We start from the raw sequence: 13,553 nt of genomic DNA, 5'->3' as shown, positions 1-13,553 counted from the left end.
CGGGCAAGTGTTTCACTCCACTAGTAATTTTAAAGCTTGTAATTTCCAGTCACTAATAAAGTTTCTGGATCGGGTGGACCACAGAGATCCTCACCATTTATTTCCCCATGATAAAAGGTTTTCCCTTTTTTCATACGTTCATCACTCATATACCAGAACAGATTCTTTTGTTACGTTTGCTGCCTTTAGTTCCAAAAGTAGAATATGATATTAATATGATATATTCTTTCTTTTAAGCAACATGTTGAAAACCTTGTGAAGAAACTCACACTGAAGTTAGGGTTTTAGTTCAGATACTAGCCCTGTTTCTCTTTGGAAACCACTTTCTTACCAGTTCTTGATTACACCGACTTGATACACATGAAGGCATCATAGGTTGGACCCATATGTTGTTTACCACAGTCCATTAAGAGTTAACACCAACTTAACAACATGAGCATATCATTGTTCACTGTTCTTCATAGTAGTCATATATTTTCATTTATAAAGCCATTCTGGACAAACCCTCATTTCTTTTGAAACTTTTTTTTTTCCAACCATAACCATACATCACAGGATACAGATCTGCTGTCAGTCCCAGCATACAGGGAAAGATAACTTTCATGTTTTCTGCTCCAGACATTTGGAACAGTTTGCAAAGGCAAATTAAACTGAAGGACTTGGCACCTCAGACTGAACTCCAGGCTAATATAAATGCTGTGATGAATGATTCCTTTACTAATTGTTCTTAGCTTGTTTAATCTTTCTTAATATTGATAGTAGTGCTGTAACTTTCTCTATTGTTTGTATATTTGAGGCTGCACACATGAGAGCTTTTTTCAGTCCAACATGTAATCATTTTTTAACTTTATAAACCAGCAAGATGTGTTTTTAATGTGGCAAGAACAACAACAGCAGCACTTCAGTTCATGGACTCTCCTGTTGTTACCGAAGGTTACTGGGGGGAGGCGCCATTTCCCGCACGGGAGACCTCCTCTGTCCCCCGTAGCGACGGCGGACGCTGTCTCCTGATTGGCTGCCGCTACATCCTGTGTTTTTCAGGCCTCGTTAGCCCGATGCTATTTTAAACCACTCTTCCTTAGAGTGCAGTGGATTAACAAGCCAGTCTCAGGAAAGGCCTAAGTCACTAATAAGATTCAGTCAAGAGGCGAGTTTGATAAACATGAAAAGCAGACTCGGAGAGAAGTAGCCACCGGGTGCTAGCTCGGTGGTCTGAGCGCTGCTGCTCCCGGTGACAGGAGCTCTCTTCTGTGGGATTGTTAGCACTGGCAGCGACCGGGGAGGGGGGGGGTGGGAGAAAGGACCAGCTTCATTCAAGAAAAACACGAGCCAGGGTCCGAACCGGTGTGCCAGGATGCCCCGGGGCACAGGGACGGATGTGTGTGATGGGAGTAAACAGCAGCTTAAAGTTGAAACAGTGAAGTACAAGTGGCAGGGTTTAGTCTCTGAAGCAGCAGAGCAACAGTAACAGTGTCCACGCTGCCTGTCCACAGCTTCCGGGGGTTTGTCTGGGATGGATCACAACAACCCAGAGATACTGAAAGATCCTTATGGAGAGCCTGGTCTGACAGCAGGTGACACACACACCACACACACAGGTGATAGCGATGCTGATACTGATGATGGAGGATTTTATTTTATTTTATTTTTTATTTTTTTTTGGTCTCTCTCTTTCAGACTGGGAGACTTCTGAGTCCTTCTGTCCAGAAAAGGAGCAGGTTAGTTTGAACCTTTGTCACCCTGTCAGCTGGTCGCCGTGTCTGTCTAATATTATAATGTTAATTATTATTTAAATAGCTTTAAGTTCCACTGATCATTTTTTAAACACTAGGACTCTGTGTAAATGTGTAAATGTTGACCCAGGGAGAATCACACACACTCTTTAGCATCCTCTAACTCACAGATACAGTGTTTCGGTGAAAAAGCTCTGATAAACCGCCCTCACACCACCTGCCCTGCACCAAAGAGCAGGCAGACACAAGGAACCAGCTGCTGGTGGGAATCTTGTTGAATTTTCTCTACAAGCCTGACCCTGTAAACCTCACTGCTGCTTTGTATATCAAAGCAGCAGTCCCACATATTATCTTAGTGAAGAATTCATTTCTAAAATAAGTCAATAATAAGTTTTTGAACCTTCTCTTTTTGTCTTTCAGAGGAGGTGCCTGGGGACAGAGGACGTGGCTACTAATGGTACGGCGTCTACGTGCGACAGCTGCAGATGAAGCGGTCGTTCTGTATTCTCTTATCAGCCGCTGTCCCAAATCCATGCTGCATACTAATTCTATACAGTTCACTAATCAACATAGTACACTAACAGGAAATGATGCTAAATATGCAGTGTATTTGAAATGTCTCCTCCAATTAAAATTCACAAATACACAGCAGAGTGTCTCTTAAAAACGATTCCTTAGTTTCGTCTTCTTGGCTTGCCTCTCCCTTGTTTGTCAGTTGTCTCTTTCAGTGTCTCCAGTGTTGAAAAATCTTCACTCCCTGTATAATATTGGATGTCGTCTCCTTCCAGGGTCCTGGTCACAGAGGTCCATCTCCCGTTCTCTGCAGCGAGCTGAGACTTTACTCAGGAGCACCTTTAATCCCAGCCTGAAGTGGCTGTTCCACGGCCGCAGTCAAGATGAGGACGCGGAAGAAGGAAATTTTGTCGTTGCGCACAACCTGGTGTCCCGGTCCTCTGCACGTCTCCTGCATCTGCAACAAGCTCTTCTGACTGTGGCGCCCCAGTGGCAGCAGGTCGGCGGCACACAGGTGGGGTCTCCCCAGGTGAGTCTGAGCCTTTAGCAGGGAGAAGACACAGAGTCATAATGTGAGCAGTGTCCTGAGCACTGAGTCCCCTCTCCTCCTCCCCCCTGTCAGGTCTGTGTCAAAGGCCTCCCAGCAGAGGGTGGTGTTCTCCTCCTGCCCTCCTCCTTCCTGCAGGGACACTACAGAACTCTGTGTAGACTCCTGGAGCAGCGGTCCCTGCTGCTCTTCGTACACGAGTACACCAGGAGGGCTCGTCTCGCGGCAGCGTACATTTCCAGAGTGAGCCACCTGCTGGAGGACCAGCTGAAGAAATCACAGCTGACACTTGACCAGGTTAGGCTACAGACAGACACAGAGACAGACAGACAGGCTCTTGTACAGTCACATTTTAAAGGATTCTTCTGGTGATTATTCCTAAACACAAATACCCTCCTCTCCTTTCCAGACCCCATCAAACTGGTCTTCATTCAGGGTTGGTCTTGGCTCACTCAGCCAGGAGCTGCGGGTCCATCTAAACCACTGGTCTTGTCTGTTCTCCAAAGTCCAGTCTGATCATTATCTGAGGCTTGCTCTGGTCCAGCAAACCAGGCTGCTGCTGGAAATCAGACAGACTCTGGACTCACTGGGTCTGCAGGCCCTGGTTTTGATGGAACGGTATGTGCATGTCATGCTGTCTGCTATAGCCCGGACTGAATTAGACGCTGTACCAAGAGAAGTCCTGGAGGATATTTTAGCCGGGACAGACGTGTATAACCAGGCGGTGGAGGAGCAGCGAGCGCAGCACAGCACCGCCCAGCAGAGGGCTGCGGTCTTGCATGGAGCACATTATCCCACTCTGGGTTCTGGTCTTCCAAACAGCCGAGAGCGTCACCCTGCCACTTTCTCTGTCAAAGAGCTGACAGTGATTTTAGCAGCGCATCACGCAGACATGGCAGCCAAGCAGATGCAGCGCTGGGCCTCTGCGCAGAGCTATCAGATCTGTCAAGTCCACCACAACACTGAGACCTGTTCTCTTAATTCCTGTGATCAGCTGCAGCACACCGACCTTATTTCATCTCCTGTAAACCATCACCCCCGTTCTGCCACCACCTGCCCACCTGCTTTCATCCCTGACCTCATCCATTTGGACTGTACCGTCTTGGAAAATCACCATCCTATATTAGTCAAGTCCACCTCTGTCCAACATAACAAAGACCAAACCAGCCAGTGCCAAACCTACATGTGCCAGACCAGTGCGGAAGCGTTGAACTCAGCCCGACCAGGTGGAGAAAGACAGAGCAGTTTAGAAAACTGTAACCCGCCACAGAGCGTTTCACCCCTTTCAAACTCCTCCCACCATGTCTCAGTCCTGCCTCTGTCACATGTTTGCCAACAGGAGTGCTCCTCGGTGGAGTTACTTTTTCAGGTGCTGGTTTCCTCCAGCGACCTGCTGGCTCCCCTGGTGTCGCACGCGTCGACGCCAGAGGCACCAACAGAACAACTGCTGCCAAATACAGTAACAGATCTGCTATCACCCAACGGAAAGACCGACCCATTGATTTCAGCTGCTCCGATCATAAATACGGCGGATTCAGTGGAATCGAACAACAGACTGAGAACAGAACCGAACAAGGACCGCGACCCGGACGGAACTCAGCCGGAAATTACGAGCAGGGTAGAAGCCACTGGCAGGTAATGCCATGAGCAAAGTGAACACAAGAACGGTGTGTTGATTGTTTTCATTTCATCATTTTCATCTCATCTTTTACATCTGCAGTCTGTTTGTGTCCTCCAGCTCAGATTTTCAGGAGAACGGAGACCCAAAGAAAGAGGACACCGCGGGAGCAGAGGAGTCCACAGTGGAGCCAGACCGCGTTCGCTGGCCTCACTCGGTCCAGTGGTTGGACCTTGGCCAGTCGCTGGTCTTTGCTGATCTGTTTAGACAGTACCGCTCCCTGCTCTGGACTCTCTGCGGCAAAGCCTTGTGGCTGCAGATGCTTGCACCACAAGCAGGGAACACCTCGGGAAGCGTCAACCTCCAAGACGACCACAGACGGTTCCAGATCCTGCACCGGATCAGTCAAGCCTCAAAGTCCGGTAAGAAGATTAAATCCGAGCTTCCGTACAGAATATCTAATTCAGCGGATCACTTCCTTCTACACCGTGTCCAGTGTTCTGTGTGTGCGCTTTTATTTTATGAACACTCTGGAATGAAATCCACTGTCACTCACTGTCCTGTCCATATGTCAGCTCTGGGTTTTTGTGCTGTCTGTTGCAGATCTGGTTCCAAAGGAGTGCAGAGCCATGCTGGAGGATTTCAGTCTCAATCTCTTAGTCCTTACAGCACATGCTCAGTGGGACCATGGTTAGTACACACACACACACACACACACACACACACACACACAATCATTACACCTGGAAGTGGACGTCAGGTTTTCATTAAAGGTGTTCTAGAAATGAACCTCAGCCTACAGATTTATGGACCTGTCTCTGATGCATTATTCTGAGATGCTATCTCTCACACTGTCTGTCTGTCTGTCTGTCTTCAGTGTTGTGCAGAAGTTTAGGTTCAGCTCTGAAAGACAAGTGTCTCACAGATGGGACGCCATCGTCATCGAACCAAGATGGAAGCGTGGTGATTTCAGTGACCATGGAGCACTTCCTGCTGCTGTCCCCTCCTCTCGTCTCATCCCTGTGCTGCCATCACTCAAACAGCAGGGCCTCAGGTATGTGTGTGTGTGTGTGTGTGTGTGCTCCTCTTCATTTGCTGTGTGTTGCCCGGTCTGGAGCAAACAGCTGCTGTTGACAGTGAAGCTAAATCCACTCGCTCTGTGTGTGTAGCACTTAGCTCCACACAGGCTTGTTGTTGGGGGAGGGACAGTTTGTAAAAGTTCTGGGTCATCTTGTCTAGAAAGGTGCTAAATAAAGAAATAAACTTACTGAAGTAACTTGTGCATTTTAAGTGTTCAGCCCATCTCTCCCTCTCCCTGTCTCCCCAGGGCCTTTTAGCCTCCCCCCTGCCAGGCTCACTCTCCAGAGACGGACTCTTAGCTTGGCGTTGGCCACAGTGCAGCTGTCCACAGTCTGGGTCATGTCCAAGGCTTACCAGTTCCTCTCATCATGGAGCCTCAACAAGTTCCTGCTTATCACACAGGGGGACCTCAAAGTACGTGTCTTATGTACGTCTGCCAGAGGACCCATCATGTATTGAATCTAATTAGCGAATCTAATTTAGCGAAGTGTGTTTGTGTCGTGTTTCTTTCTTTGTCTCTGCAGGCGATGAGAGAGTCATTAGAGACGATGGTGCATCAGACTAAGCCGCTGATGGTGAACTCAGACGGTGACCATCATTCAGCTCTTCATCACCACGGCCAGCGTCTGCTGAGGCGGCAACTGGAAGCACTTGACAGAACTGTGTCTGAGCTGCAGGTGACTCTCTCCGATTCATTCTGCCAGTCTCACAGCCACATTAACCTCCACCACCACCACCACCACCACCACCACCTCTGGTGCCTCCATTTTTATTTGCAAAAGCAGTGAACGCCGTGCTTAGCTTTGTTGTCAGGATGGTATTCCATTAATCAGGATGATGTGGATTAGAGAACAAGAACAGCAACACATCAGATGTGTTTGTCAGATTACACGCAGCTGATCAGAGGCGGATATAATGGAGTCTCCTCCTCTGTGAGCAGGAGAGTGTAGCTGTCATCTGATCCTGATATCGCTTGCTCTGTGTCCATCAGTCCTTCTCCTCTCTGGTGCTGAAGATCTTCTCCAGTGACTGCAAGAGGATGTCAGGGGAGATCTTTGAACAGACCATGCCTTCATCTGTACACTGGAGACCCAGCCACAGGACAGGTACTGAATTCTGGATTCAGTTATTAATGTGCAGTCTGGGACATAAACTCACACAACACACACTGAAAGTAAGACAGAGTAAGTGATCCCTCTGCTTTTACCTGAAAACATTTGTCTTAAAGTATGTTCAGATCTTCATCTAAGTTACAATCACGAACAAACACAATCTATTTAACCTAGTCACACAGAAATCGTTGTCTTGTTCTCGTCCACCTTGAAAGTGTCATTCAGACATTCACAGTGTAGGTTGGAAAAAGTCTGTGAACCCTGAGGCTAATGACATCAACAAAGGCTAACTGGAGTCCAGTCAGTGAAACCAGAGTGGAGGTGTGTGTGTTAGAGCTACTCTGACTCAGAAAACACTCTATGTCTGATGGTATCTGGAAGAACCTGGCGTCACCTGGTCCAGAACTCGTCCTGAACATGGGGATGAGAGTAGCTAGCTTTAGGAAAAAAGCTTAGGGCTGGTTATTGGTCTTCTGTGGTGTCTTCTCTGGAGTTCCCAGTGTCAGTACTGTTCCGAATTGTTGACATATTTTGAAATGAGTTACGGGGTCAGAAATTTCAGTTAATCTCCATGGAAACACATGACGTCCCATCTCGTAGCTCACTTCATCTCTTCACGGTCCATCAGCCTCGGAGACTTGGCGTAACTATATATAGGACAAAAGGATTTTCTTTCAGTAAGCACACGTCTCGGGGAAGGGAAGCACCTTGTACTGAAGGAAATAGATTTTGAGAAGTGATTTCTGTCAGTCAAATATCAGAAGTCATGATTTCTTGATTCAGTAGATCTCTGATCTCTGCTTCAGAGGACACACAACAACAACTGTGAACAGAATGAACAAAAGACGCAAGAACTTAATATTATTTCTTTTTGTTTTCTGATTGTGCATTTCTCCGACGCCGCACAGGTTTTCCCAGCAGTCCCAGTGAGTACGCATCTCTGGCAGCTCAGACTGTGATCGGTCAGGTTTTAGAGAGCGTGGCACCGCTGTCCGACGACGCCCGTGTCCAAGCCCTGAGTATAACAATGACAGCTTTCTTGGAGGCGTGGATGGAACACATCCTGAAACAGAAGATCAAATTCAGGTATGTTTTTACGGCTACCACAGTGTTCTCCACCAAATCCATGACCCATGGAGTGAGCCTCTCCTGTAGCGTGTGCATGTAAGCGTGTGCATGTGCGACGTTGTTGAGTCTCTGAGCAGTGTTGTGCTGTTGTTGTTGTTCCTCCTCAGTGTGCAGGGAGCCCTCCAGCTGAAGCAGGACTTTGATTCTATCAGGGAACTGATCCAGTCGGACAAGTACGGCCTGTCAGCTGAACTCCACCAACGACTGCTCAGCCTTCGGTATCACATCCCGCCTTGTAACTAACCAGTGTTTCCCCAAGAATATTTTTCAGCAGCGGTGCTGTTGTTTTCTGGTATTTCCACCTGTTCTGTGTAGAAACATCTTAAAATGACCTTTGACCTTTTCATGGTCGCCCTGTCATGTTTGTTGGGCGTTTTTGACACTCAGATTATTGATTACTGATTTTATATGATTATTAATTCTTTATGTCGGTGCTGTTCTGTGTCTGAAATTCAAGTGTGAATGCACAAGTGAAACTTTAAACAAACCCTCGTTAGAAAGTTTCAAATCAATCAGGTTGATTGATATGTTTGGTGAGCAGTCCTTCTCTCTGTCTTGCAGGGTCTTTCAACAAGTGGACTCAGCTGTGGTGTGTCTGCTCCAGCAGCCACAGGCCAAACCGTACCTGCAGTCCAGAGCCTGGGAGCCTTTCACACGCTGTTGTGAGTGAATGAATGAAACCTGATACAACTCTAGTTTGGGTTTAGTTTCTTTTCCCATGTTGCATTTCTCTGTCACGGCACCAGCTTCCTCCAGGATGAACCCTGGTGTCCACCATGCACAGCTTGCCATCGTGTTCAGTGAGTCAGTGACCTCTGTGTGTCACTCTGTCAGGTCCAGCCACCAGAAGCAGAGGCAGCACTGATGCAGCAGTGGGGAGCAGTATAACCAACCTGAGGTGTATGGAGGACGAAGACCTGACTCAGACTGATCCCTCTGTTGTGACCACTGAGCTCCCTCCGGTGGACCCATCCACCCCCAGAGAACCCTACCTCGCTCCAAGGTACATTCTTAGAGATTCGTGTATGGAGGCAGTGATGGTGGGAGACAGGTAGTGCCTTCGATGCCTGTCCCTCCCCTTAAAGAATCTCCTGGTGTTCTGTGAATTGTTTTACTGGATAAAAAGCAGGGACTCAGCAGTAAGACCTGTGCACTCTTGTGTGTTTTGTTTCCCAGTCTGGCTCTGGGTGCTGCTCAGCAGGAGTGGTTGGACCTGAGGATCCACAGCAGCACTCGTCGTTGGAGGCTGCCGGGACTGCAGTGTCTCTCTAAGTCTGAACCCTGAGCACACACACACACACACTTCACAGCAGTCTCTCTGCTTTACAGGAAATATCCAGTAAAAACACCAAAACACTTTATTTTTGTTGTACTTTATTTATATGTATATTTTTGCTAATGAGAACAACTTCAGAACAATGTAAAAATGTATTTATTAATGAATCTAAAAAAAAAAAAAAGGTTGTTTGCCTCAAACATATTTTCATATTCCTGAATTAAATGCGTTTTTATTCATAAACTTTCGTGACTTTGTTTATTCTGCACACACACACACAATGGCTTAATCATACGACACAACAACCTGCCATACTTCCATCCTGTCCTCCTTTCTATCATGGCTAAGATTCCTCTGCTCGGTGGCCCCCTGAGCAAAGATGAAAATAAAATCTCCTACAAATAGAACGTAGCAGCATTTGGTGAATGAAAGCCACAGATGAAGTCAGAGAATAGTTTAAGACTCATTTTCCCTGGTCATCCTGGTTTTATCTTTCACTGTACACTGCCACAGATAATGTCCATTCATCGTATGCTAATGGAGAGAGGGACAGAGTGGGAATAAAAATGGGGCCTGGGACTTTTGGTTGACACTTGTGCACCAAAACCACTACGACTGCAACTCTGCAGCCAGCGTTTGAATGAGGATGTGGCTTTAACATGTCAACACTGGTCAGATTTGACAGGGGCCCACAGAAAACCATGAGTCCAACCGCCATGTTTAATAGCCTGAGCTACGTGGACAATGGTAAACTGAAGCTTCATTTGGTTGTAGGGTGATTTGCGGGACGCTAATTATATTTTTGTGATTCATTTATAAGTTGAGAGTCAGCAGAGGAGAAAGGCGGTGTCATTGTTATACCCTGACTATCAGTAGTTATTCCAGAGGTCAAGCCGTGGACACACAGAAAGACATGTACCAGTCAGACATCTCTGTGTTTTTTATCAGACAAGCAGCTCTGGGTTCAGCGGGGCCTACGCTCCGGAGCGAGGGGGGGGCGCTAATGCACCTCATACGACGCTGGGTGCCAGTCGCTGATACCAACCAAGAAGAAGAAGAAGAAGAAAAGCAGGAAGCAGCTGACGAAGAAACGTATCAGGAAGAGGAGTATGATAAACAGCCATGGCCGCACGGTGGTAGCGGACTGAAAGCAGTATGGAGAGCCCGGAGTTAAGTTTTACGTTGGCCTACATCGTCTTCTGTTTGTGCTTCGTGTTTACGCCCAATGAGTTCCGCTCGGCCGGCCTGACCATCCAGAACCTGTTTTCGTCCTGGCTGGGGAGCGAGGATGTGGGGTTCGTGCAGTACCACGTCCGGAGGACCAGCGTCACCGTGCTGGTCCACTCTGTGCTGCCTTTAGGTAACACCTGACACTCGGAGACACACACAAGGACCAGGGTTCGTGACACAGTGTTAAGAGTCTGCACCTCCTCATATAACACACTATTTCTGCATTTTTATTCAATTCTAACTAGTCAGTTAATCGACTAATCGTACAAAACATACATTTACACATGGGTCATCTTTTTGCCAGTTGGAGTATTAATATGATCCACAGGTCATATCCAGCTGACTGAGCTCAGTCCAGCAGCCAGCGACCTCATCCACACACTCTTTGTTACCTTTCAGACCCAGTATGTCCAAAGTACGGAGAAGACAACAGTGAAAGTCCTCACATGATGTGCTTCTGATCGGGTTGTTGGGTTGCTGTTGTCCATATCGTGCTTTTTTTTTTTTTTTTTTGCTTATGTCCGTGTTGTTGTTCATCTCTCCAGGTTACTACATGGGGATGTGTATCGCTGCTCCAGAGAAAAACCTGGGATACATTCACCAGGTCAGCCTGTCTCTCTCTGTCTGTACATACTGGACACTGCATAACTTCCCACAATACAGATTAGGTCCATTTTGTAATGATGTGGTTAATGAGATTTGTTGTGGAGTGTAGCAATGCCTCAACAAGTTGTTCTGTCTTTGTCTTGCATGTCCATGTCCCGTGGACAGCAGTTACTAAAAGGTCTCGGCGGTGTTGTCATGCTGTGTTTCACCAGGTGAGTGACAGCTGGAGAGCATTTCTCGTCCTCTCTCTCTGCCTCCAATTGGCCAGCTGGACCCTCGTCATCTACTGGTCCCGGCATCACTGGCACAACCACCCAATCAGCCGGTCCCTGCAAGCCCACGTGCAGCCGCCTCACTCCAGCTGGGGCCAAGTGGCAGCCAACATCAACACTGAGTTCCGACGCATTGATAAGTTTGCAACAGGGGCACCAGGAGCCAGAGTTATTGTTACTGACACCTGGGTGTTAAAAGTGAGTAAAACTCTCCAGGTTACGATCTGCGGGTCTCATTTATACGGCCCATGAACTACTTTAAAATTAAAGCTGGATATATTAAAATGCAGTTCTTATTGTGAACACTAGGTGTCATTATGACCGTGTGTAGAATGCCATCAGTGGAGTCAATCTCCTGTGGGAGAAACGGTGTAAAGTTACAGCAACCCATGGTGCTCTGGCCATGACAGGTGAGTGAAGACACCTGGGGCGGCTCTCCCGGTCCACAGTGGTGACTATCTACCCACAGTGATCCAGACAAACCGCAAACCTGTGCATCACTGTCAGCTTTTAGGTCTTAACAGACAGAAGAGAGACAGTGGAAGGAGTCTCCACCCGCAGCTTCTGATGTAATCACATACATGAAGTATGTGAGCAGGCACTTTCCCTGATACTGACCTACGGGATGTACTTCACCTTTGACCTGACCTGACAGGGGATTACTGGGTAGCACTGTCAGGAGTTTGCACCTGTCCTCCTGCTGTTCCTACTGTGTGGGTTACATTTGTGTCATTGTGTATCAGCCTCATGATGGAGACTTTGACCCAGAACAGATATGTGGAAGAACCACGTTCAAAGAAAGGTCTAAAGTAAAAAAAAAAAAAATGTAACCATGTAAACCAATGTAAACCCACAAAGAAGAACCACCAATGCTGCACATCTCCTCACTTCTTTGGAACGTTTCATTGTGTTGGTGCATGAATGTGAGTGAATATTGGACTGTGTGTCTCCAGGTGACCACCTATCACGTCTACATGGCCTTACAGAGAGACTGTCACGTGACAGTGACGGAGTCCAGGCAGCACCAGCTGAATCCAGACTCTGCCTCACCTGCACAGATCTTGACCCTAAGGGTGGAGAGCATCAACCCTGCTGTCAGACCCTTTGACATCAGGTGTGTTTCTAGAAGCTCAAGACCAAAATTGGTCCTGAGGTCTCAGGACAAAACAGTTTATGTAATGACAACAACAACAGGTCCCTTTTCTACTGTTTGCAGACTCAACTCGACAGAATATGCTGAGCTCAGGGAGAAGCTGCGTGCTCCCATCAGAAACTCTGCTAATGTAGTGATCCACCAAACCATCAGCGAACTCTTCCTGGAAACATTCAGAGCTCAGGTGGACCTCAATCAGCCGTACAGGCTCCCCAGTGGACAGGTACACTTCTGTTGATGCAGCTGCTGTGCTCAAATGCTCTGATCACAGTTCATCTTAAAACACGTTCTCTGTCCATACACAGGAGCTGGAGCCCTGTATCGGCTGTATGCAGGTTCCAGCAAACACCAAGCTGGTCAGACTGTGCCACACAGAGGGTGAGTGTGTGTGTGTGTGTGTGTGTGTGTGTGTGTGTGTGAGCACATGTGTACATGTGTGTTTGTGCTTTGGTTAATGTGACCGTGTCTCTTGCACACTGCTGTGTGTGTGTTTTACAGGAGCTGATAACGAGTCCGACTGCCAGCAGTGTTTCTGCAGACCCATGTGGTGTCTGTCCTGTCTGGGTCGATGGTTCGCCAGCCGCCAGGATCAGCAAAGACCTGAGACCTGGTTGTCCAGCAAAGTCCCCTGCCCCACCTGTAGAGCCACGTTCTGTATACTGGATGTCTGTGTGGTTCGCTGACAGGACTCGCACACAGATCCAAACAGACTTTTTCCTCCAAAAAAAAAAAAAAAAACTTTCATCAGCAGACCTGTGGAAGAGAAGGAGTGGACAGGACTGGTCTGGACTCTATTATGTATCTGTTATGATCATTTAGAGTAAGGATAGAACACTATAAATATTTGGTATGAAGTGCAATGAGCAGTGTGACTCTTTGTTTTACCCACAGTCAGATCAGAGGATTGAACTTACATCTGTCCCGTTGTTTGTTCTTTCAGAACATTTTCTTAATGTTTTAATATTGTTTTGCAAAAGCACAATTGATTTTGTATTTAAGTTCATTTTCCTCTTTCATGTTATCCTCCAACCACATGAAATGGATAATGAAATGGAAACAAAAAAGAAAACCAAATGGCAGCATGGACGACAACCTGCTACTGATAGATGAAGGGCATAACAGAAAGCGTTAGAGGTAAAGGTCAGCTGAGCACTGGGTTAGAGGATGCAGGGGGGACAGATCAGTGCCAGCTTCACTCTTGTCATTTACACCTCTGAGGAAACATTTAGAGATGACCGCCTACAAGAAAGCAGCAGCTGCAGTTAGTGAGCTAAAGCCACTCTTT

At 47.2% G+C, this 13,553-nt stretch overlaps 2 protein-coding genes across 2 annotated transcripts; both read left to right on the top strand.

The window, feature by feature from the left end:
• Window positions 1-1,052: 1,052 nt before the first annotated feature.
• ccdc142 (coiled-coil domain containing 142) lies at window positions 1,053-9,231 on the top strand. Its single transcript, XM_041047910.1, has 17 exons — window positions 1,053-1,574; window positions 1,678-1,718; window positions 2,154-2,190; window positions 2,522-2,775; window positions 2,869-3,090; window positions 3,203-4,428; window positions 4,532-4,833; window positions 5,015-5,101; window positions 5,289-5,465; window positions 5,739-5,905; window positions 6,016-6,168; window positions 6,483-6,597; window positions 7,512-7,689; window positions 7,839-7,949; window positions 8,293-8,393; window positions 8,566-8,734; window positions 8,908-9,231. Exons 1-17 carry the CDS (start codon window positions 1,514-1,516, stop codon window positions 9,014-9,016), a joined length of 3,510 nt encoding a protein of 1,169 aa, XP_040903844.1. The 5' UTR covers window positions 1,053-1,513; the 3' UTR covers window positions 9,017-9,231.
• Window positions 9,232-10,087: 856 nt separating this feature from the next.
• On the top strand, window positions 10,088-13,165 carry tmem129 (transmembrane protein 129, E3 ubiquitin protein ligase). Its single transcript, XM_041049002.1, has 7 exons — window positions 10,088-10,367; window positions 10,783-10,841; window positions 11,056-11,313; window positions 12,069-12,229; window positions 12,332-12,491; window positions 12,574-12,646; window positions 12,767-13,165. The coding sequence occupies exons 1-7, from the start codon at window positions 10,163-10,165 to the stop codon at window positions 12,949-12,951; spliced, it is 1,101 nt and encodes a 366-aa protein (XP_040904936.1). The 5' UTR covers window positions 10,088-10,162; the 3' UTR covers window positions 12,952-13,165.
• Window positions 13,166-13,553: the final 388 nt, after the last annotated feature.

Source organism: Toxotes jaculatrix, chromosome 10, assembly GCF_017976425.1.
Source record: "Toxotes jaculatrix isolate fToxJac2 chromosome 10, fToxJac2.pri, whole genome shotgun sequence".
In the NCBI taxonomy this organism is placed as follows: domain Eukaryota; kingdom Metazoa; phylum Chordata; class Actinopteri; family Toxotidae; genus Toxotes; species Toxotes jaculatrix.
Note: the sequence above shows the minus strand (reverse complement) of the source record. Positions and strands in the feature narration are given on the sequence as shown.